General features: G+C 39.2%; 1 protein-coding gene across 3 annotated transcripts in view; it reads left to right on the plus strand.

The window, feature by feature from the left end:
- POLA1 (DNA polymerase alpha 1, catalytic subunit) overlaps positions 1 to 23,346 on the plus strand; it is a 198,450-nt gene that overhangs the window by 102,878 nt on the left and 72,226 nt on the right. The window contains exon 35 of one of the 3 annotated variants that reach the window (XM_084306328.1): positions 9,877 to 10,287. The exons of the other annotated variants lie outside the window; for them this stretch is intronic. Within the exon in view, the coding sequence (XP_084162454.1) occupies positions 9,877 to 9,885 (9 nt within the window). The 3' untranslated portion in view covers positions 9,886 to 10,287. Of the gene's footprint in view, positions 1 to 9,876; positions 10,288 to 23,346 lie in introns of those variants that run through there. 3 annotated transcript variants of the gene reach the window in all.

Raw genomic sequence — 23,346 nt, forward strand, 5'->3', positions numbered from 1 at the left:
TCTCCTTTTATTTCTGTTTTGCCACGATAGTGGCGGCAGAGCTAAATATCAGTGGGCACTGAAATTGATACGAGCTGTGGTTTTGCTGGGTACACAAAGGTTGCAGCTATTTATCAAAGTCCTTTTCATCTGCTTTCTCGATACTCAAGCGTAGTATTTTCTTTTCCTAGTACTGTAAAGAACTGGGATTGTTCCTAATACTGCAGGTGACTGTATTTAAACTTATTGCAGCTACTCTATTGAACATATATCAGATTCTGATAAGCCTGAGAATTTTTAATAAAAATCTTTCAACTACTCAAAACTTACCTTTTTTGATACATATTTTTACTTCTTGTAACATGCTTGTGCTCCCTCTGAGGCTGCTCTTCTTTATTTTCAAATATTAGTACACAGTGATGGTATTTCACTGTATCTGGTGTGTTTGTAACCACTGGAAAAATTATTGTAGCATACTTTTTTTTATATATCTAGAGCATTTTTTTTGTTCCTGTTCTTTGCATTGGTTTCTTTTATCTGTTTTTAGTGATGTACCCAAGATTGTAGATAGCATTTCAAGCAAGGTCTCTCCACTGGTTTTATACAGAGAAATGATTACTTCTAGTCCTTTGTTCGTTTTTTTCTGCTTCTTTCTTCTTATTCACTTTTCCTTTTGATTAGTGTATTATTTTAGCATAATTTTTGCCTTTCAGCTTCAGTCTCTCACTGTGAGCTAACATTTATCATTCTCACATCCCTCCTCTCTCCCTCCCTCCCTTCCTCCCTGCCTTCCTTTCCAATATGGCCAATGCTGTCCTTGCTGGTTTTATATTTATGCTCTTTTATAACTTTGAATTTGTCTATTACGTTTCTGAATTTCTGGTTTCCCACTCTTGTAAGAACCTCTCCAATTTGCGTGTAACGGTTACCAAAACAGTTTCCACTGTCGAAGTTCTTGGCTCTTAGCAGAAAACCTGGCTGGTAAAAAGCCTGACAAGCTGAGCAGAGCCTAAACTTTTCCATTTTCTAACAAGAGGAGCTCTCAATTCCAGTATGAATTATTTGTCTTCTCTCCTACGTCAGCAGTGAAGCCAGTCTGGATTCTTGCTAGCAAATTGAGTTTGTTTGGGTCAAGTTGACCTTGGTCTGAGATCACAGAAGTTTTATTGTTTTGGGTTTTTGCGGACATCTAATTCTTACTTTTTTAATATTTCTCTTTCATAAAGTGAAACTAGTATTAGTAGGCACTCTCCATTTAACTAAACTTTGTTGCTTTTATATATATATCATTGATATAAATGATCACTCTTCTCATTATTTGTTAAAGTACCTTTGAATGTTCACATACCCCAAAGGCCATTTGGTAATTTAGAATTGTTCTTTATTTTTACAACTCGGGGGCTCCAAAGAAAATAAAATACACCTGGATAATTTGATAATTCTCAGACCAGGCCTGGTCAAAGCAATTTCTGCTGCCATTTGGATTTTGGAGTCTGGGTGAATTTTGTTGACTTAGTTTGGTCAAGTGAAGGTAGAAGGTCTATTGTTACTGATTTTTCCTTTCATTTTATCCCCTTCCAACTTTTATGCATATTGATAAGTTCGGTCTGTTTTGCAAACACTTACTAATGCTATAATGCGTTTTCCCATATCTCCCTTCTCAAATTTTTACCGTTATTGATTGAAGATTCAATTGAGAAATGTGTTTAGAACCCTGCTTTCTGTGGTAATCATAGAAGTCAGTGGGAAGACAAGAAAATTGTATTGAAAGAAATTGTGTGCGTGTGTGTTTTGTGTTTCAGCATAGATTATCTCTGCCAAAATAATAGCTGTCATTTTGTTCTTGTTATATTAGTGGCCTGTAGCTTACTACTACCCCTTTTGCCTTGCTTTTGTCCATTTGTCTATTTGTGAGTAGAAAAAAATTTTGTGAAGGGCCATAATTTGGGGGCTTTATTATGCTAATAAAATCAATATTTTGTTATCTGCTTAAATTAAGTATTCCAAGATGGTGACCCCACTCTACCCCAGTATCAAAGCCTCAGACCTTAACATTCAGTGACTTTGAAACTTGAGTTCTGTTTAGAATTTCATGTCATGCCTGTCGCAGGAGAAAAAGATGGAAAATGTATACGCTGAGCCTATAGGACTTCCTGCAGTGCTTATTAATCCTTTATGGATCATTTGAAATGTTTCTAGTTTATTTAAGCTTTGCTGCTTGTATCAGATTGTTCCTGCAAAAAAAAGGAAAAAGTGATCATGCTTTGAATTTTTAAAAATGATCTCACTTTCAAGCAAAAGCACTTTTATGCTCCATTAGAGTTGAATTTGCCAAACTCTTACATCGCATTAACGCAAGCTTTACTGGATAGATAAACGTGTTGTTCAAAGACTGACTCCAACTTTACCAAACTGCATATTAAGATTTTGTCTTCTTGCAATTTTGGTCTGGAATATCTTCTTCATGCAAATAAAGGGAGAGAGATGAACTTCTTTCATTAAGAAACCGTATAGTGCAGCTTTAATCTTTTAAAACAAAGTATAAAAGAGGAAAATCAAATTGAATAGTTCAGTGTAAGACTAAAGAGTCTGGTAGAACTGAGGAATATGCCATCTTCTGTCAAGAAGCATTCAAAATTTATATATATAAATGGGGCTCTGCTTTTTGTATTTTGCTGCTGTTTTAAAATAGTTGATAGAGTTGTAGAATAAATGCATTATGATTTCTAGCTTATATATTTATATATATAAAAAAGCTCTGCATCTGCAGGCAGGAAATGAAAACCGGGTAACCTTATCTTGGTGGCAAATTAAGGGCTAGTTCACAAATGGCATCCGCTCACACAGGGTTAGAGCTTGCCATTGCATTCACTGCAATTCTCAGGAATACTGAGGCCAGCAGATCCCTTTGCAGGGTTGGTCTGAAGGTTGAAGCACCCATGTTTTCCATTTTCTGGTGTCCCTTCCTCTCAAAATATATTTGTATTTGTTTATTTCATAACTAGGGTTTATTGGTTGTTGTGTTGTCATTGTAAGTACCACTCTCAGGGAACTTTTAAACTGTTGTTTGTCAATGATACCAAGATCTTTATAATACAGACCAGTATTTTTATAATATAGACTTCATAACCATCTGCTACTTGTACTATTTCCACAACATTTGAATATGCTGTCTGCTCAGAGCAGACATGCTCTGTTTTTCAGGCATGGTTTATATGAAGTTTCTGCCTTAGAAAGCAGTAACTTAACAGAAAAATAGAAAATTATTTGGCATTAGTCTCCAAAAAGTCTGTTCTTAGAAGTCATATTCAGTAGTAGATTTTGGCTTATTTCTTCAGTTTATCTCGTGTGTTTTATAACATGGGAGAATAGGTTGATATCAATATGAATTAAAAACACTTTTTAAATATCTTTATGCTTTTACAAAGTGCTTATTACCATAGTAACTGAGGGAGTGTATTAAGTTAGTATATTTTTTAAAAAATGTTTCTAAAACATAAAGAGCATACAGAAGCCACAGGCTTCCTGAGTGCCCATTACCAGTACAGGATCTGTGTGTGTACTCATTATTCCATTAAAAAAGAAAAAACAACACCAACAACACAACAAAACAGAGGAAATAAAATGAAACTGTTGCATTATCAACTTAAACTTTCAAATACTTTTGTTTTATGAGGTGTGCAATCTGACTCAATTTCACTTATGTATCTGATGGAATCAGGGAAACAATTGAAAAATTCTTTTTTCTCTGAAAATGTTAACTTATAATTAAGTTAATATAATAAATAATATATCTATATAATATATATTATATTATATATAATATAATAAATGTTAACTTACAATTAAGATTTAAATAATCTTAATTATTCCTAGTCTTTTCTTTTAATTTTCTTGCCCACCTTTCCTATGCACTGACCTTTCTTGTTTGTCTCTCTTGCTGTCTTCTCAAGCCTTAATAAATTAACAACAGCTGAGGTATGCCAAGGCTAATTTAAAATAAAAACAAACATCAAAACACTCTTATGTTATATTAAGAGTACTGTCACATGATGCAAGTTCCTGACTTAGAGTAGACGTGTCTAGTATAAGGTAGGTATTTGAGGGGAGAAAAAGATTTAAATCATAAAGATCAGAGGTTACTAATACTGAGTCAAAGTAAATTATTCTGTTTTTTTTTGTTTTGTTTTGTTTTGTTTTTTTTAAGAAAGTATGGTAAGAGGGATCATTGCAGATGTTTTCATTTTGCTGTAGATTGCTCTTTCTAAAGAGAATTGTCTTTACTGAGTCATCTGTTGGTATAGATGAGTGGTATGGCAGTCTTTCCCTGCAATACTTACGCTACAGAGTTGGTGTAAGGTGGACTTTGACCTTAAGTACTTCTGGTCATGCAGAATGAGAAGAGAGATTCTACCAAAATGTTTCGTGTGTTCCACCGCTTTACACGAGAGACAAAATCATGGTGACCATACCAAAGGGCTTGTGGCTAATCATATGGGATGGGACTGGAGAGGGAAAGAAGAGGTGATCTAGGGATGGAGGTTCTTTGTTTCTGGTTGGGTGGTTTTGGTTTTATCCTTCCCAAACATTTCTTTCGCCCTCCTCCAATGAAATGTGCTTCTGAGGAACTGGGTGATGTTTTTTTTTAATAAATTAACATCTTTCCTAATCAATTCTCCACTTGCCATCTGGAGCCTTAATGTTTTGTTTCTGTTTCCCCAAGCCCATATACCTGATGCCTGTGTACTATTTTGATTTTATTAATTGACTGTTTCTCTCCGAAGTAGTTCTGCCAACATCCAGTACCTCTGAGTACATCTGAAAGAATTACAGTCAATTTTGGAGGCTGTGAAGAATTGGACAAACACTGGGAATTTTCTTGTTTTGCTTTTTTTCTTTTTGCTGGTACTAGTCTCAAGTAACCAACACAGTTACCCAAAGTCTAGGTTAGTTTGTATCAAAGAAAAAAAAAATCATGGCTTTCATTGTCTCTACATCTACGATAGTTACCAAACAGGTTATGATAGAATCAAAAAAGGGTGAAAGGGGCCTCAGGTGGTTGCCTGGACCAATTACTTACTTCAAGGAGGGCTGTCTTCAAAGTTAAATCCAGCCTAAAAGTTTCTTTGCACCTTGTTCAACCGTGTTTTTAGTATCTCTGTACTTCAGCATCTCCGTGGACGGAGGTTCCACAGCTGTTCTAATGGCTGGAAAACCCTGATGGTTTAACCGAACAAACAGACAAAGTGCCTAATGCCTATCATAATTCCCTTTGTTGCAGCCCATACCTGTTGCCTTTTGTTGTCTGAGCGTGTATCCCTGAGAATAGTCTGGTTCTGTTTTTCCTTCTGTTAGGTAGTGGAAGGTGTCTTGTCAGTGCCCAATTCATCAGTCCCCAGTAATGCTGCAGGCAGTTATTCATCCCAGATTCCTGACTTTGTTTGGCATTCTTGAAATTCATGAGGTTCCTGTCAGCCCATTTCTTGAGCTTGTCAAAGTCCCTGTGAATGAGGGACTGGCTTCAAATGGGTCAAATGCTAGCCCTAAGCTGATATTTTGTTGCTTAACATGCTGAGGGTGTGTTCCACCTTACTGCCAATGCAGATGAAAATTGGCCCTAGCTTCAACTGCTAAAAAGTGTCACTTGTAGCTGTCTTCTAATGGAACTTCACATCAGCGATCATAATCCATGAAGAACAGTGGTCCCACCAGTTTTAGATCCATTTTGTAAGCTGTTCAGAAGTCCATGCTGGCTGTTCGCAGTAACTTTTTTGTCCTTCAAGTTGCTTCGACATGGCTTCCAAGGGCCCAGGGTGAGGTTTTTATTTCCCCAAATCCTCCTTTTTGTCTTCTTTGAAAAAGAGCGTGACGTTTATCTTTCAGTCACCAGGAGCCTTGCTTAATCACTTGACCTGTTGAAGATGATAAAGTAACTTCGGAAATGCGTTGACCAGCTCCCTTAGCACTCCCAAATACACACCATCTTGTCCCATGGACTTTGATATTTCCAATACACAGATGTGCTCCTTGCCTTATTCTTCTGATGTCCTCCCGTCTTTGCCACTATGCATAAGGATCCGGGAAGCCTGAGATAAAACCTTGTTGGTAAATAGCAAGGTAAAGAAGGCCTCGAGTCCTTCAGCCATTTCTGTGCTCTTTGCCTCTGTGTTCCTTGTGCCACGGAACAGCAGGCCTGTAATTTAACTGGCTTTCCTTTCACAGCTTTTGTTGAAGAAGCTCTTTGCACGCTTTGTTGATGTTAACTTCAGGTGAAGTTTGGCTTTTCCTATTTCTGTCTCTGCATGCTCAGGCAGTGTTTGCATTCATTCTGAGAAGCCCATCCTTGCTTCTACTTTCCATGTGCTTCCTTTTCACGTTTGAGCTCAGGGGGCACTTGTTCACCCATACTGTTTTTTCTGCTTGACTTGCTGTGCATTGGAGTGATCTCTTGTTCTGGAGAGGTTGTCCTTGAAGATGTACCAGGTTTTCTGGGTTCTTTTGCTCTTTCAGAGCAGCCTCTGATGAGATCCTGCCAAGCAGATCCCTGAAAAAGCTGAAATCCCTTCTCTTGCAGTCCAGAATTCTAATTTCTCTTGCGTACTTCTTTCAGGACCTTAAACTCCACCATCTAAAACACATTTGAGCTAACGATGCCATTGATGTTCACATGCCTTATCAGTTCTTCATTTTCAGTAACTCCAGCTGAGTGTCTCCTTTATTCAGTTTCTTATTCAGCCATCAAGAAACTGTTTTCAAAACATTCCAGAAATCTCTAGGATTGCTTGTGGCATACTGCTTGTCCCTTCCAACATGTTTGAAATCCCCTGTGAGAGCTAAGGGCTGTGATCGTGGGATATCCTAGGTATATAACAAATTTTTCATCTTTTTCCACTTCCTGATGAGGTGGACTGTAGCAGATGCCCACCTCAGTGTACTCTGTTGTTGACTCTACTCCTCTTCTCATACCCACAAGCCTTTGACTGGCTCATAAGCCACTCCAAAGAAAAGCTCAAGGCTTTCAGGGTGTTCCTTTATAAAGACTGCAACTCCCTCTTCTTCCCATCCTTGGCCTGGCCTACTTGACGATGCTATAGCTGTCCTTCACAGCACTTCATTCTGTGCTGTCCCACGCACCGTATCTCCGTGAACTCAGTTCTCTGGCTGCATGGACTTCTGATTCCTTCTGCTTGTTCCCTGTGCTTCACGGCTTTGGGGAGAGGCATTTAAGATGCGCTCTCAGTTGTGCTGCCTTTGAGGGGAATGCAAGAGCTTCGCCATCACGCTGTCACCTGGATGTTTTCTCATGGCTGCTTGTGCCGTGACTTCTCTCCAGGCTTTGGTTACCGTCCCCCAAAAATCCTGTCTTAGTCATCCTTGTTAGATTAAGAAGTTTGATGGAAGTGATACTGCTATTCTACTTCAGCAGATGGATCTTATCACTTCCCACTTTGTTCCTTTTTTTTACCTTGAATATTGACCCCTGGAGCACACTGCTAGTTACCGGCATCCAGCTAGACTTTGCACCACTGATCACCACCCTCTGAGCCTGGCTGCTGAGCCAGCTTTCAATCTACCAAGTTTTTCTATCCACCAGCCCATATTACTCCTTTTTTTCTAGATGGAAGTATCTTGTGTTGCCTGCCCTTTTCTTCCCCTATACGTGTTCTTATACATTCTGATCAAGTCACTGCTCAGGCTTCTTTTAGGATAATAGAGTTTGTGCTCTTAAGGTCTGTTGCTGTTGTATGTTGTTCTTTTTGTTTGTTTGTTTGTTTTTTTCAAGGCCTTGAAATTTTGTTTATGGCTCTTTACTAGTCACTGTTCAGCTTTTAACTCTTGTTAAAAGAACTATTTGCTCCAGTATCACTCTCACCAATTCATTTGAAGAAAACCACCTCAGTACTAATTCACAGTTTTTCACTATTGAATCCCTACATCTGAGGTGTGCCTTCAGAGCTTATGTTGATGTACTTATCTACCATGACTCCTTTTCAGCTGATAATTTCTGGGATACAGTATTCCTGTTCTGTAAGTGTGAACTGTAGTCTTTGTTCCCAGTGCGTAGGTTTTGTTTGGCTGTACTAAAATGCATTTTGTTTGAAGTGAGTGCAGTTTGCAAAACCTATTTCCTCGTGCTTATCATTATTTACTGTTCTGCTTTTGTCATCCTTAGATTTTTTCTGAATTGATTTCTCTCTTCTGCTAATCACTGATGTAAATGTTGAAGAGTATGGGTGTAACCTTTTCTTTGTGATACATCACCAGAATCCCTCTCTATCCCATATTGACAAATGCTTACATGACTGTCATCACTTTGTGTCTCATGGACAATTGATTTTTTGAGATGCTTCAACTTTGTACCTCTTAATCCATTTCACATGTACTTTATTAACACCGTGCAATGCTAATTCTATTGTGGCATCCTCTGGAAGTAAATCAAACACCATTGAAGACATAAATTATAGTACATCTGCCTTTCTGAACCAAACTTGTAATCCTATCAAAAAATGAACTTCATGTGTGGTTGATGATTGCCCTATATAAAAACATATTGACTGATGTTAATTACATTCCTGTCCTTAAATTCTTGATTGTGTAAAGTTCCTGTCAGTATTTCTGGTTTTTTTCCTTCGGTTAATGTTAGACTGATGCATGCGGATAGTTGTGTAGATCATCCTGGTTTGCTTGTTTAACTATTTCAAGGAAAATTAGCATTTTTGTGGATAGGTGAAGCTCAGTCTTTTGAGGCAGCTCCCGGTGCTGTGAAGTCCAGCAAGCAAGAGATCTTGTTACCTTTAAATACATCAAGTACAAGTAGTCATTGTGTGAATGTTCTTGAGTTTTAATGGCCTATCAAGGATTTTATTGCTAACAAACCCAGAGGTCGTTTTTGATTTGCTACCACACTGCTTCTGCACTCTTCCAAAATACAGGGAAAGTTAAATTTCTATTTTATTGTGCGATAAAGATTTTTTTTTCATGTTATATTCTTAGTAATAGGTGGCTTAATTTTTTGTATCAGGGTTATACTTAGAAAAGATTTATGTTGATAGCTGTCTGTTTTCAGTCTCCATTTCTTATACATGTATTTTATGTATTCCACCAACTTAAAAAGTGCTTGTCATTTTCCTTACCTTACAAAAAAGGACTGTCTTGCAGCAACAAGAATATAGTTGATTGGTACTGCTCTTTTACCCATATAAAATCAGGTCGTAAAACCTGTTGCTAAGTAGTCAGTCTTCTACTCCAGTCATTTAATTTTTCTTTGCCTGCCATAATGAAATTCAGAATTTCCTTCAAACAATTTCTTATATGAAGTATTTTCTTTTTTGAAAAATGCTAGTCCTAGAAACAACATGTATGTCTACCACAAACTCAAAGCAGTGACGCTATAGCAGCGTTTTTTTTCTATCAGACAGTAAGCTCTCAAGAAGCTGTAGTTAGAAAGCTCTGCTGGGCCATGCTAACTTCTGTATTGACCTTTTGACTTTATAGGCTCTGTAGGTGTCATTGGCAGGTAACCTTTAAAAAGAAGAAAGAAAAAAAAAAAGGGATAGTGTATTTTTGAAGGATCATACTCTACCTGCTGATTTTGCACTGTTTGTCCTTCCTGAATCGGGTTTACTAAACACAATTTTTAGTAAATTCTGCCAATAGTTACATGCATATATTTGTAAAATAAATTCTATTACAATGTCTTATTTATTTTACTTGCTGTGTTGGATCACCTTTGTATAAGCAACAGAAAAATTTCTTTCCAATTCTGAGATTTTTTTAGTTTGAGTTCAGTTTGAGTTTAGTTTGGGTTTTTTTTGAGTTCTTTTTTTGTTTGTTTTGGTTTTGTTTTTATACTTACCTAGGAGCTTTAGTAGCTTTAAATCCATCTGGTTACTTTAGTTAGGTTGAAGAAACCCCTGGATGTCATCTGGACCAGCCGTTCCATTCAAAGCAGATCCAACCTTGATGTCAGATCAAGCTGCTTAGATCCAATAGATCAAATTTGAAGTATCTTCAAAAAGGAGAGGTTCTACAACTTACTTGAGCAAAACTGCCATGGGTGCAGACAGGTCAATTTTGTGTGCCCTTTCTTCCTGTTCTTAACATGGCCCTGTTGTCCTGAGTAGCCGTGCAACCAGTTCCAGATGGTCCTGGCCACCTCCTGTGATAAAGCTGTAGTACCAACTGGCTTCACATCAGTCCTTTTGAAAATACTTTTAATAATGTGTTTTATGCAATTTCTTTCTATCCATACTCATTGATGTAAATTATTATATTTATGTATTTGTCTGGATGGTCTGGGAACTTTCAGTTTGAGGCTCAGCAAGAACAACCTCCAGTTGATTGCACTGACATGGTCCTTAGTATTTTCTTTGCAACTGGTACTGTGGCTGCTATTATGTCCTAGAAAAAATAAAGACACCTTTCTGTTGTTGCACTCTGCAAGTCTTTGTCCCCTTTCTTTTTTCATACAAACCTGAAAGCAATTTTTAATAAAATTTGCCATGCATTACATTGGTGTAAGTTTTGGAAACGTTGTTTTAAAAAGCTTTGAACCATTGCCACATTTAGATGCCTCGCCTGCCATTTTGCATGTTGAATCTGTGTAAAGCTGACTTCTAGCTGAAAATTTAAGCTCAAATGGATTAGCATTCTTCAAGATTAAGGAAAACATTTTTTTTTCATCTTAAATGAGTCCATAACAGCTCTTCTGAGATGCTTTTGATCCTTTCTGGCATCGCTTGGGTATCCTGGTGGACATCACGTTGAACACAAGTCAGCAATGTGCCCTTGTTGCTAAGAAGGCCAGCAGTATTCTTGGCTTGGCTATCAAGTCATGGTATTGCCAGCAGGTCAGGAGAGGCAGGTACACCTTCCCCTCTTCCCAGCATTGGTGAGACCACCAGTGGAGTGCTGGGTCCAGTTCTAGGCTCCCCCCTCCCAGTATGTGAAAGACCTGGAGCTACTGGAGACAGTCCAATGTAGGGCCATGAAGGTGATGAAGGAACTGGAGCACCTCTCCTGTGAAGAGAGGAGGAGAGTGCTGGGACAGCTCGGCCTGGAGAAGAAGAGGCTCAGGGGGATCTCATCAATGTCTATAAAGACCTGAAGGGAGGGTGCAAAGAAGGGGGAGCCAGGCTCTTTTCTGTGATGCCCAGTGCCAGGACAGGGGGCAACAGGCACAAACTGGAGCCCAGGAGGCTCCCTCTGAGCACCAGGCAGCACTGCTGTGCTGGGTGGGTGAGGAGCCCTGGCACAGGCTGCCCAGAGAGCTGTGGGGGCTCCTCCCTGGGGATCTCCAAAAGCTGCCTGGACGTGGCTCTGGGTGTCCCTGCCTGGGTAGGGCTTGGAGTGGGTGACTTCCAGGGATCCCTGCCAGCCTCAACCAAAAGGCAGGTCAGCCTAGGTTCTCGAGTGTTTTTTGGTCTTCATAGCAAGTAGCAGTGACACCCTTCTGAAAAAAAAATACTGAAAGAAAACACTTTAAGCTGTCTTTCAAAAATTCTATCTCCCTCTGGCCTCTTTTAACACATTCGTTGGTCTGTGTCTGGAAAGTGTGTCATTTATGGAGATTGTCCCTCAAAAGATGTTTGCTACTTCCATGGAGAATGATACAGCATTGGGTATGAGAACCTACTGGAGAGCTCAGTCTCTCCTAAAGAAGCAGAGAACTTTGCAGTCTGACTGTAGTGGGAAAGGTAAATAAAGTCAAAGCTGAGGGGAAATGGCACAAGGGCTGTCTTTCTGAAAAGGATAGGCAGGTGTAAGATAGTTTGACAGAGAGCTAAGAGGACTGCAGGAAAGAGTTGCAGGAAGGTGTTGGAAGTTATAAAAATCAATGGGTAGGTGAGGGGAGGCTAAAGAAGAAGCCTAACCATCCCAGAACACTTACCAAAGGGATTTTTGAGACTTTTGAGTGTCTTGCTTGATGCTCTGTTTAATTAAGTAAAGAAAATAGGAAGAAAACAAAAACATTAAACATGGGGTTCAGTAGGGCAGTGGCTGCTGCTTTTTTTCTTAGAATAAGGTATGCCACGGGTGTATTTTAATTACTCCAAAGTGTTACCAAACCAGAAGTTGTGGTTGAAACATACATCTTGATACATGAACCAGCCAAGTGAGCACCGGCAAACAACTACATTTATGCAGTGTTGTGGTCACCTGAAGAAGAACAGGAAATGGGAAAATTCAGTGTGATTTAAATCAGCTTAATTGTAGACCACAAGCCTGAAAATGCTTTAATTATAATCAGTTGCTTATTGCATGATAGTGCAGTAACACAGTGTTAGAGCTGTTCAGGTGACCTTGCAATACCTGAAATACAGCTGCTATGGCTTGTCTATGAGGAAGAGCATGTTTCATCCTTGTTTGTCTTTTCTGTAGGTTGTCTTTTGCTGTCCCTATAGAAATCCATCAAAAATGCTGATTTTATAAACCTTTAAGAAAAAAAAAAATTAGCCTGTTCTTTTAACAATAGGTCCTTGCAAATGTTCAAGTTCAGCAAGATTCCTTGCCAGAGCTCTAGGTTTTAGGAACAAGTTTCACGCCCTTGATCAGCAAATGAGTGTCTGTCCTAGGACATCACAGAGTTTTGCAGAAGAAAAGGAAATCGCCCATTTAAAATATAAAGGGAACAAGAGCTAGGTATATTTTTTTTTATTATTTTTTTTTTTAAGTACCAATGGCTGTTTTAAAAGAAAAAAAAAAAAAAAGCAATTATTAAGAAATTCTTTACTCAGAGGGTGGTAAGGCATAGGAACAGGCTGCCCAGAGCAGTTGTGGATGCCCCATCCCTGGAGGTGTTCAAGGCCAGGCTGGATGGGGCTTTGGGCAACCTGGTCTGGTGGGAGGTGTCCCTGCCCATGGTAGGAGGATTGGAAGAGGATGATCGTTAAGGTCCCTTCCAACCCAAACCATTCTGCGATATGAAGTACAACTGCAAGGATGGGTATAGGTGAGCAAAGAGAACAGAATTGACACAAGAGACTAGAACTGGAACTTGGTAGATGCACAGGAAAGTGCAAGCAAAGAAGCAAAATTGAGCGGGATTAGCTAAATTAGAATATTCAAACTGGGAATCCATCGGATAAGCTCCTGGTTGGGCAAGTAGGCTTGAAATAGTATGAAGATGTATGAAGATGAAGATAGGCCCGTGAAAGTTTGGACAGGAAAAGCAATTTTATTTGAGAGTGATTGATTTGATTTAAAAAAAAAAAAGTGTAAAATCTTAAGTTTTTGCTTGCCTCTGCTATTGACAAACACTGGGTAAAATGCGTGGCTTGCAGAGAAAGAGGAAATTCACTGTTATTATGGGTTATTCCCTGCAGTTTGAGAGCAAAATCTGTGCATTCCCTTAAGCCCTATTTTGAAGAACAATGGAAAGAAAGATGAATGCTTAAAATAAAAAAAGGAAGAGAGGTCCAGATGTGGTAGAGTTGGATACTTGAAAGTTGAGAAAATCGTGGATTTATTACTGCCTGCTGAAGTTTGGTCCAAATTGTTTGTGTCTGATGTTATTCCATTTTCTTCCTTCCACAGATAGCAGCCTGCAGGTTGGATAGTGCTCGCTCGGTGAGCCAGCAGCCTGTTCTGGTTTCTTGACATTATTTAGTGGGTGCCCTTTACCATACTGCACGCACTATCCACAGCTTTGCCTAGAATTATTTATTTTTCTCCGGGGGTTTCTGTGGCACACTTCACTGCAGTGTTGAGTGGCTCTTAACATCTTTCTGAGAGCCATGCAAAGTGAGGGGACAATTATTTTTATTTCTCAGAGAAATGAGGCACGGAGGAACGAACATCAAATGTATCCAGAACTTTGGGTGCCCAGTCTGTGATGCAAAGGACTGGATTTTCAGAGTATGTATCACTGCCCAAAGCACAGCTTTCAGCTTGCAGTTGGGCGTACTCAAACTTCAACAGGGTAGACCTTCAAATTTCAACAGAATCAGCCTCATTGCTCTGGTGACCATTGCTTAAGAGTCCTTCCAGTAAAGTTGAAGTGACTTGTCCACGGGGAGCTGACAAGGGAGGCAAGGAGAAGCTCTGTAGCAGGGGCAAAAGTACTTCTCAGCTCTCTGGGGCAGGATTTAGTTGCCTTTAGCTCTTCATTTTCATTACTTCATTTTACTATATAGTCTCCAGTGGTTACAGCGCGCAGGGATACAGCAGTGGTCTTGTTCACTTTGCGAGCCCATTTTATCCTACTGGCAGCCCAGTCCTTTAATGAGAACCGAAATAAAGACGTGGTCCTTAACTGTAAGTTGACACATGATTTGTATGTACAGGGAATTGAAATGAGGATTACACTGGCTTCTGATTGCACGCTTCTTGCAGCTTAATGTATTTTTCATGCACTCCCTGTATGTGAACACTCACCGTGTGTTCATTGCTGAAGGGTGCTACCGGATGTTAGAGGAGCGACGTGCATCCATCTGCTGACAGGATTTGGCCTGTGTGGAGATGTAACTTGTTTTTATTAATGGTATCATGAAAATTAAGCTCTCAGCCATTCAGCCGGTTCACTGTAGCATGACAAATGCTTCAGCACAGAACTCAGGCATCAGTAACATATAGCAAATTTCTCTGTAAGTTTAATTAGTAACACGTACTATGCCGTTCCCAGCAATTTTTGTCTTAGGCAGAATTATTTCCGTATTTGTAAGATTTCTGAAATACTTGGTTTTAATGTTGTTTCTTGTAGTCTTACTAAAAGCCTATACTGTTACAATAAGACTCTTACAATTATAAAGAAAATAAATTTAAAAATCTCAGTTCGTTAAATATATAATACTACTGATAGGCAAGTGTTTTAATAGAGTAAGTATTTGCTTAGAAACCGCCCGGTTTGGTCATTTTAAGAGTATTTTTTTCTTTCCAAGCAGTTGCTCCCTCTGCTTTTGGATTTTGCTCATGACTTGACTTCAGCTTCCATGGCTTGCTAATGCTGCCAGCGAGGGAACCGGAGCACTCAGTAGTTTCCTTAATTATCTGCTCTTCAACAGCTGCTAATATTATTTAAGAAAAAAAAAAAAAAAAAGCAAAAAGTGCCATCTCATCTCTGGGTCCGCTGCGGACAGGAGCCGCCAAGGCGACCGTAGCTCCCCTGCCTGCGCGGCGCTGCCTTCCTCCTCGCCTCTCTCTCACTTTCAGTTTTCAGTGTAATGAAGAGCAGGAGAACAATATTCTGTAATTAAGGATTCCATTAAGTTGAAGAAAAGAGCAAATGGAGTTGTTTGTTCTCCTAGCTGCAAAAATTTGTCTGGGGTGGGGGTTAGCGGTAGTAGCGTGGAAAGGGAGAGGTGGGTGGAGAGACTAAGTCAGGGCTGTTTGTTGAATATACTGTTAAGGACTGTTACCATCCTAATTAATCAAGTTAGAAATTACAGCTGTAGTCGGTTTCCCCCCAATTCTTGTTATCAATTTTCTTCTCTTTTGAGACAAAGCAAATATAAATTTTGTGTTCATTTGTCATTCGTTCTTTGACTTCAGCATCTCTGAAAATAACAATGTAGCACAAAAGACCAGTATTTACCTAGTTGTAATGTGGGTTGCCATGGTGTTTTGCAAATTATTGCAATTATGTTCACCATGCGAGTCGCCCTTGGTAACTGGCGAAAAAACTGATAATCCTGTTTTGAACAAAAGGTCAAATTGCTGAATAGAAAGTCTTGATTAACTAAAAGATGTACAAAGTGGAATTATTTCCTACCATTCAGAAATAGTTCTTGATCGGGTTTGGGGGAGGGGGTGAGTAAGTACATCTGATTACTGAAGTACAAAGCATTGAAAGGATGTTGTCTTGAGCCTTTCATGTAGTCTTAATGGTGGCTTTTTTGTCAAATTTACCCATTTGCGGCATTGAAAGAGGCAGCTGCATTTAAGCTTGAGAGATGGTGCTTTTTCAAGAGTTCAGTGCATGGAAAGTTCTCAGCAGTATCTGCAGTTTACTATTAGACCTTCGGCTATTAAAACTGATGTGCTGCATTTGAGCCCATAGCTCTCGGTGCTTGTAAAACCCTCTGACTGATGATCTAATAAAGTGCTCTTACCGGACAATCTCTGATCAGATACTTTAGAAAAAAATAAAAAAATAAAAAAAAAAATAGAAAAATAACCGCAGCTCTGAAAAGGCTGGGGACAGAAACAAATGGCTCCACTGAAAAGTTTGCTTTTGCAGTCTGTGCTGGAAATATTAGTAAATATGACTTGATTTCCATTCTAAGCACTTTAAAGGTCCGCAGTATTGCTCCAGAAATCATCTTTATTTACATGTCCAGAAGTAAAAATTAATCGGAGGTGATGAAAAATGTCCCTAGCTTTAACAATTATATACAAACAGATAGAACATTCTTCTTCTCGTCATACTCAAAGCCCTGCGATGGATTTCCTGCACTTTATTGCTGTGAATTTCCTCTCTTTCCTAATTTTTTCCTGTCTGGGGGGAGGAGGGGGTGGAGTGGGAGAAGAGATGAAGAGGAGGGAGGGTTTTTCATTTTTAATTATTTGGCTTTTTGTTTTTTAAATAGCTACCTGGAAATTAATTCTTAAAACTTTGGAGAGCCTGTGTGAGAGCAGCATGAAAGCAAAGTAAACCTGAGCAAGTTTGTGGGTTTCCATTCTGCATCACCTAGCAACCCCCCGGCTCAGCCAGTTCCCTTGTCTGCCCTCAGTCCTGTTTGCAGACCATTCAAACTGCTCGTCGAAACCATGAAAGATATTCAGTTTCATTAGTGCCATTCTCAAGGAGAAAATAATTAAACTTAAATGAACAAACATTGCTTAGCGATGCTTCAAACTTCCCTAGTTTAAGGTGACCAGGCTGTTGAGACCATTTTCTCTATCATTACCTCCTATTCCGTTGAGCCCCTCTAAACTCATTTATGTATGTCAGCTCATTATTATTTTTAAAGTTTTCACAACTGTATTAACTCTTTCAGTATTCCAGAGGTGTTCAAACCAGGTTGCGAAGGTAAATGTTTCACGTAAAGTCTTTTTATGTACGTGAAATGTGTAGTATAGTCAACAGATCTTCCTGTTATTGCGGGGTACAAGGGTATATGGTTAAAGTCAGATATTCCTTGCTTATGGTCTGTGTTATGTCTGGCATCAGCGAACTTCCTGCAAAACGGTTCTGTAACGGGGGAGAATTTCAAAGACAGCATGCAACTTTGAGGGGAGAGGGTAAAATAGCGGATGATGGAGGGGGAGTTGAGTGTTTGCAGCTTTCTGCCCAAAGTAGAGGCATGGATCCGAAGAAATCTTGAGTTCTTACTGTTTGTGTTTTGCTAGATACTTCAGCAAGCAGTACGTGGATGGACTGTATGAGCTCTTTGTGCTTTGTTGACAGTTGACAGACAAAGCTAAATTATTTCTGAAGCAAGGTACTGTACTTAGTTGTGACCTGTTACAGCCTAAGAATGTAGCTTGCTTTGACTCGTGTGAATAGGGAGAATATTTTACAGAATAGACTTGAATATCCTTGTAGTGGTTTTAGACGTCCATGCAGAAGTATGTAAGACATCTTTCACTGATCCTTTTTTCAAAGTAATTTTCCATGTAGTCATTTGAAGTATGCCATCTAACCATTGCTTTCTTGAAATCTAATTTAGCTGTTTTCATATTTTCTTAAGTAAAATAAAATAACTGGTAGATGCTGTTTTTCTTTGAGGGTGGTGTGTCAGACTATGAGCACTTGTGCTCTACTTTACAATGTTTTGGGTGCGTCTTTTGGTGCCCAGAACCTTATTTTCCTGAAGATAAACAAGACCGAGGTATTGGCTTTGCTGTGAAGTAAAGCAGAACATAGTTGCTAATTCAGTGTATAACGTACAACTGTTAAGGCTGGAATTCGTCTGCTTGTGGTGCTATTACATGTGTTTAAATGAGGGCCACTGTTTGCATCTAACCTATCATAAGGGTTTGGAGTGCTCCATTATCTTTTCAGCAGGCTGATGACAGAGCCAGGTCTTGCACAAATGAGATCAATAAGTTTCAAATAACTTGTATGAAATGACATATGACTGTACATTTGAAGATGTCTTATTAAAAATTGATTTTTTTTAAAGCAACATGTAAAACTCTTGCGTTGACCTACAAGATATTTTTCACTTCTGTCTTGGTTGATAATTTTGTTTAAAGCGTTTTTTTACGTTAGTTTGAGCATTTGGGTTCTTCTTTGGGTGGTAGGGTGCATTTCTTGCTTGTTCTATTATCTCCTACTTTGATATTTTTTCTGAGACTAATGATCAGACCAATACGACAGGTATTGCTGAGAGTAATATTATCTAGAGGTTAATGAAGTTTTCTTTCAGTCTTGGGGGTTTTCATTCAGTGTTGGTTTTTTTTTTTGGTGTTTTTTTTTTTTTCAGTTTCGGATCTGAAAGCAATTCAAGTTCTATTATATTGGAATATCTAAATCACAAAATACCATTATTGGAAGTCTACAAACTTTCAGTAGCGTAGAAATAGGCATATGATTGTTTGTGGCTGACTTTGTGTCACAAGAGCAATACCTTACCGAAAGTTTCTTGCGGTAACTGGTTTCTAAAAGGGTGGTTACTATATGTGAGCAGTGAATAAACGTCTAGAAAGTATTCTTACGAGACAGAATTTTGTTGTAGGTTAAATCCTCTGAATTTACATCAAATTTCCACAGTGTTCAAAGGCAACTAGGCTTGGGTCTTTTCTTTGGGTGCTTTGGATCTGAGCAGTTCGGTGTGAAAGGTAGGCTTCACGTTCGTAAAGGCTGCCAGGAACCCACATCACTGCCTCTGTCATTCTAATGTCATCAGCTTTTTCAGGACAGAAGGACACTTCATGTTTTCCTGAGAAACTATTTCCTCTCTCCTGCTTTGTTTAAGGTCGCAAGTTAGTGAAGCCGCATTAATTGCAGTTTGACTGGTTGCTCTGGGCTGTCACATCTGGCCTTTGAAGGGTATGGATCCCCTTGACTCCAGTTGCCTTTCAGTCAGTTTGGGCTGGCAGCTTTCCAGTGGGGAGCTGAGGTGACAAGTGTGAGTGTCTCTGACATCAGGAGGGTTCGGTAGATATTAGTTTGGAGAGGGTATCCTTCGCTCTTACCGGCAGTACAGTCTCATTGGGGGTAAGGTGATCATTTGCCTTCCACTAGGAAGTTGTTGGCTAACATGCTTCAATTTGATAACATCCTTTAACTGGTTCCTGTGATAATAATACTGGATATAACCAGCCATCTCCATGGTCTGTACTGCTTTCAAGTAGTACACTTTGAAAAGCAATTCATATCTCCTTGTTACTATTCTTTCATTTAAGAGACAGTTGTGTATTTTTCCTCAAAGATCGCTTCTATCCATTAATCAGCCTGGCTACTGCTTTCTCAGGCAAATGGTGAATTCAAGAGGAGCAGAATGAACCATCCAGGAAAGGCATTTCCTTTCTTTATGAGAGGTTTTTTTTATCCACTCCATCCCACAGCTGAATTCAGATCAGTTATATAGGCCAAAACTCAAGAAGCTCTGAAAATGAGGAAGTGCTTTGAAAAGAAATTGAAATCATATCTTCAACGTCCATTGAAGTGAGGCAGCATGAAATGGAGTGTGAAAAGCTGTGGTCCCTGTTTACTTTTTTCCTAAATTGGATGATCAGGTAGCATCAGACTCTAAAACTACTCATAGTGGGAAATGTAACCTATTTTTTCTGGATGAGGAACTAGGTACGATATATAATGTATAGGGAAAAAAAAAGTGAAGTCAGCAGACAGGAGTGAGTTGGCTTGAAAAAAAATAATAATCTCCTTATATTTGCTTGTGATGCAGATAGTCATATACCACACTGGATCTTTGACAAGGTCTCTTAATGGACTATGACTAGTTTCATATATAAATTTCAGGAACAAATTTCAGTCATTGAGAAACTAAAACTATTTGCATTGCTGCTTGGAATTGAAAGCCAAATGTCCACAATACGTAACAGAACACCAGAGAACACTGAATAAGCGTTCCCTGGGTAAAATATTTAAACTACAGCATAAATTCGTAGAGGAACTGATGCAAATCTAAGTAGATGCTGCAACATCTTTCCTTTCAGCTAGGACAAGTTTGACACTATGTTTAACGTGGTACCTATCCCCATGAAAAGACAAAAGCTCTACCCAGCCAGCATCAATATAAACTCTTGACCCAGCTCCTTCTATAAAATAATGTCTGAAGACTGTGAAAATATCAAGTGAATTTATTATTGGAAGATGATTAAATGTTACAGTGAGGACAGCAGTATAAAGCCTTCAGACAAAGTATATGAAGCAGGCAGGTGTCAGGGTAGCACAGGGAGTTTAAAAACAAAACAACAAAGATCATCCTTTGTTTTTGTAGATTTGACTGTAAATATGCTAGATATATTAGTTTTAAGAGATTTTTGACGTAAATAAAAGATTCAGTTATGTCTAGCAGTTCAAGAGAACTTGCTTTTACATCTTGAAACTCTAGGATGAAATTCAGACGAATTTCTTCGCTAGTGAGGGATCTCTTGAACCTGACGTTAGGGCTTCTGATTTTCTACAATTTGATCTCTGTGGTGAGGAAGTTTTTACATACTAAAGTCAGGGAGAAAACTTTTCTAGTAATTTCTTGCTAAAGTTTTGACAAAGTTAAGCCTTGTGAAACGGGAAAAGAAACTTAGAACGATTAGTGTATTAATAACAATGTCTATCCATATACTACTTTGAGATCTAAATATGTCTAAACCTATGTGGGAAGAAACTTTATAGACCCTGCAGATTTCCTTCAAAAATAGAAATGGTCACAGTCTCACAGATACTGTTTTTTTATTAGTTCTTGGAGTTTGGTATGCTGCAGGAATATCAAGTTTCCTCTCCTACTTCGAAGGATGCTGAAAAAGGTGCAGACCCAGAGTTCTGCATCACCAGCTGGTTCCGACTCCAACTCTATCTGGTTTTTAGGGCTGGTTTGTATGACTCTTGTCAGTAGGGTATGCTTTCCTATTATCAAGGAGATCATTGATAGCAGAAATGTCAAAATAGGTATGATCCTCCACCTGGGAAGGTGCAGGCCCGCCTTCTATTTGTAGCGCTAACTTCTGGAGAGCTAAAAAGTCCCTTTCCTCAAGGAAGAATTTGGCTGTTGCATGCTCTTATAAAGGCTTCTGTTCTGATGGCGGTTGTTTTGCAAAGGGGTGAGGAAGTAAAAGAAGCCTGATGGCTGATTTTCCAAATATGATGTTCTTCTGAGGTAGGATATTCTTTTTCCCTTAAATTTCTTTCTGATGAGATTACCTCCAAATGACACCTTACCTTTATGATGAATTTCCTTGTTCTTTCTTTTACCTGCACAAACAGAGTGGTGCCCAAGAGGCTGCTTTTTAGTCATCATAGTGTGTTGCTTTCATATGTTGTTGCAGTCCTTTATAAGTTCAGGTAATTTAGTCTCAGAGTTGTTTGCGTCAGTAGCTACAGCTTCCAAAGGAATGGCCATCTCTTCTCAGGCTGTCTAGGAGATGCATAGACCAGACTGGGTAAGATGTTTTACTGTACCACACCACCTGTGTGGAACCCTCCTGATCAAGCTGGACCCCACTGAGTCTATTTGCTAGTTTCACAGCTAAATGACTCCATCCATAAGACTGATGAAACAACTATCTGATGCATCTTTTCACTTGCTCTGGAAAGACAATGGGAATGAAGAAGCTAGCTGGGCAAGAGAAAGTATATGAAGCAGGCAGGTGTCAGGGTAGCACTTTGCTTTTTCTGTAGAGGACAGCAGTGTGATTCTGGTTATGCCAATCCTAATCTTTCATCATTGAGTCTTCTATCTTGAAAAGAGATCCAATAAGTCTATGACTTTTTCTTATCTTGCAGCAATAGAATTTGTTTCTCTATTAGAGAGGTCTTCTGAGGTTTTTGGCAGTTATACTTCCCCTTAAAAACTGCAGCATTCCCTTAGGAACCTGAGTTATGCTGAGCTTCAGCTCACTAAGTAGGTATAGTTTCCCACATGAAACCTTGTTTATTATTTCTAATACCATCCCTGAGCTGAGGGCTTTCATTCGGGGGTTGTTGCAGGTAAGTGTCACTCTAGTCTGTATGGTCTATGGAAATCCCGGAGCGTGACACCAGGTCCTCACACTGTTGTTCAGATTTTCGTTGCTGCTGAGATCTCACCAACACTATGCAAGTGCATCGGATTGATTCAGTGTTAGTACTGGAGTATTTATTCTGAACAGACAAGAAAACAGCTTGGAAGTTGAAATTACTTTAATTGGGTTTCTGGAACTCAGAAACAGTTCAGAAAAACTTCCCCTGACTTTACAGCAGCAGTTCATCTTTAACTGGATATTGATTCCACCTGTGGTGTTTCAAGTGTAAATTGTGATGCAGTTCTTAAAAGATGTAGGTACTATTAATAGCTGAAACTCGTGCCAAAGAATGTGCAAACCAAGGTTTTGGCTCAAGCTCTAATTCCTGAGATGCTGTGTGCTACTAAAGAGCGTTTGTCTGTCTGTTCCCCGAAATGTTTGGATATTTATAGAAGACGCAGACAGGTGGAACATGGAGAACCTACTGGAGATGTATTCAGGTTATGGCAAGGGGAACTGATAACTTTATTGTCACTGAGTCAAGTCCGCTTTTGTGATGAGAAACTTCGTATAAAGTGTTTCATAAAGTCATCAATCTCTTAACATCGCATGGGGGTAACAGATTTGATAGTTTAGGCAGTAGAAAAATCCTGGGGGAACTTTGTCCTTCCAGGGAACCACTGGAAGACAACTGGTTCCTTGTCCATCCAGGGAATCAAATAGCCACTTCAACCGGATTTACGCTCTTGGGTAAATGCACACGAGGGTAAATCATAATAATAGCAGAAAAATGGAGTTTGAACCTTCTCGTCTTGGAATTAGTGGAAACAAAATGCTTTTGTAGGAGTAGTTCAAAACCAGAGGGCAGTTTGAAGACAAAGTGGCTTGATTAGTAACTCAGAGTGACACTCAAATAAGAAATTTCTCATTGTGTTGTCTAATATTCTGCCTTCTAGAAGCTCATTTGCTGATCAGCAAGCTTGTGCTGGTTGACTAGGAAAGCTGGCCCAGGTAGTCTTCCTACGCTTCCTTTCTGGGTTGGCTTGATAAGATAAGGTGGTGAGTCCAGATTTGCAGTGAGGAAGCTGCTGTGGATTTGGGGTCTAGTTTTCTCCAGCTTGGATATGTTAGCCATCTGGAGATTGGACGTCGTGCACCAAGATCCCATTTTCAAAAACCCACATTAAAACTGTCTTCAATGGAGACTGTAGAGAAGCAATCGCTAATTACATTTTAAATTCAACTCCGAAGTGACTGATAGTGACCTGAATAATTTTCAGTGCTTGCAGCTTTCTCCTT

Source organism: Netta rufina (genome assembly GCF_964035555.1).
Source record: "Netta rufina genome assembly, chromosome: 1".
Classification (NCBI taxonomy): domain Eukaryota; kingdom Metazoa; phylum Chordata; class Aves; order Anseriformes; family Anatidae; genus Netta; species Netta rufina.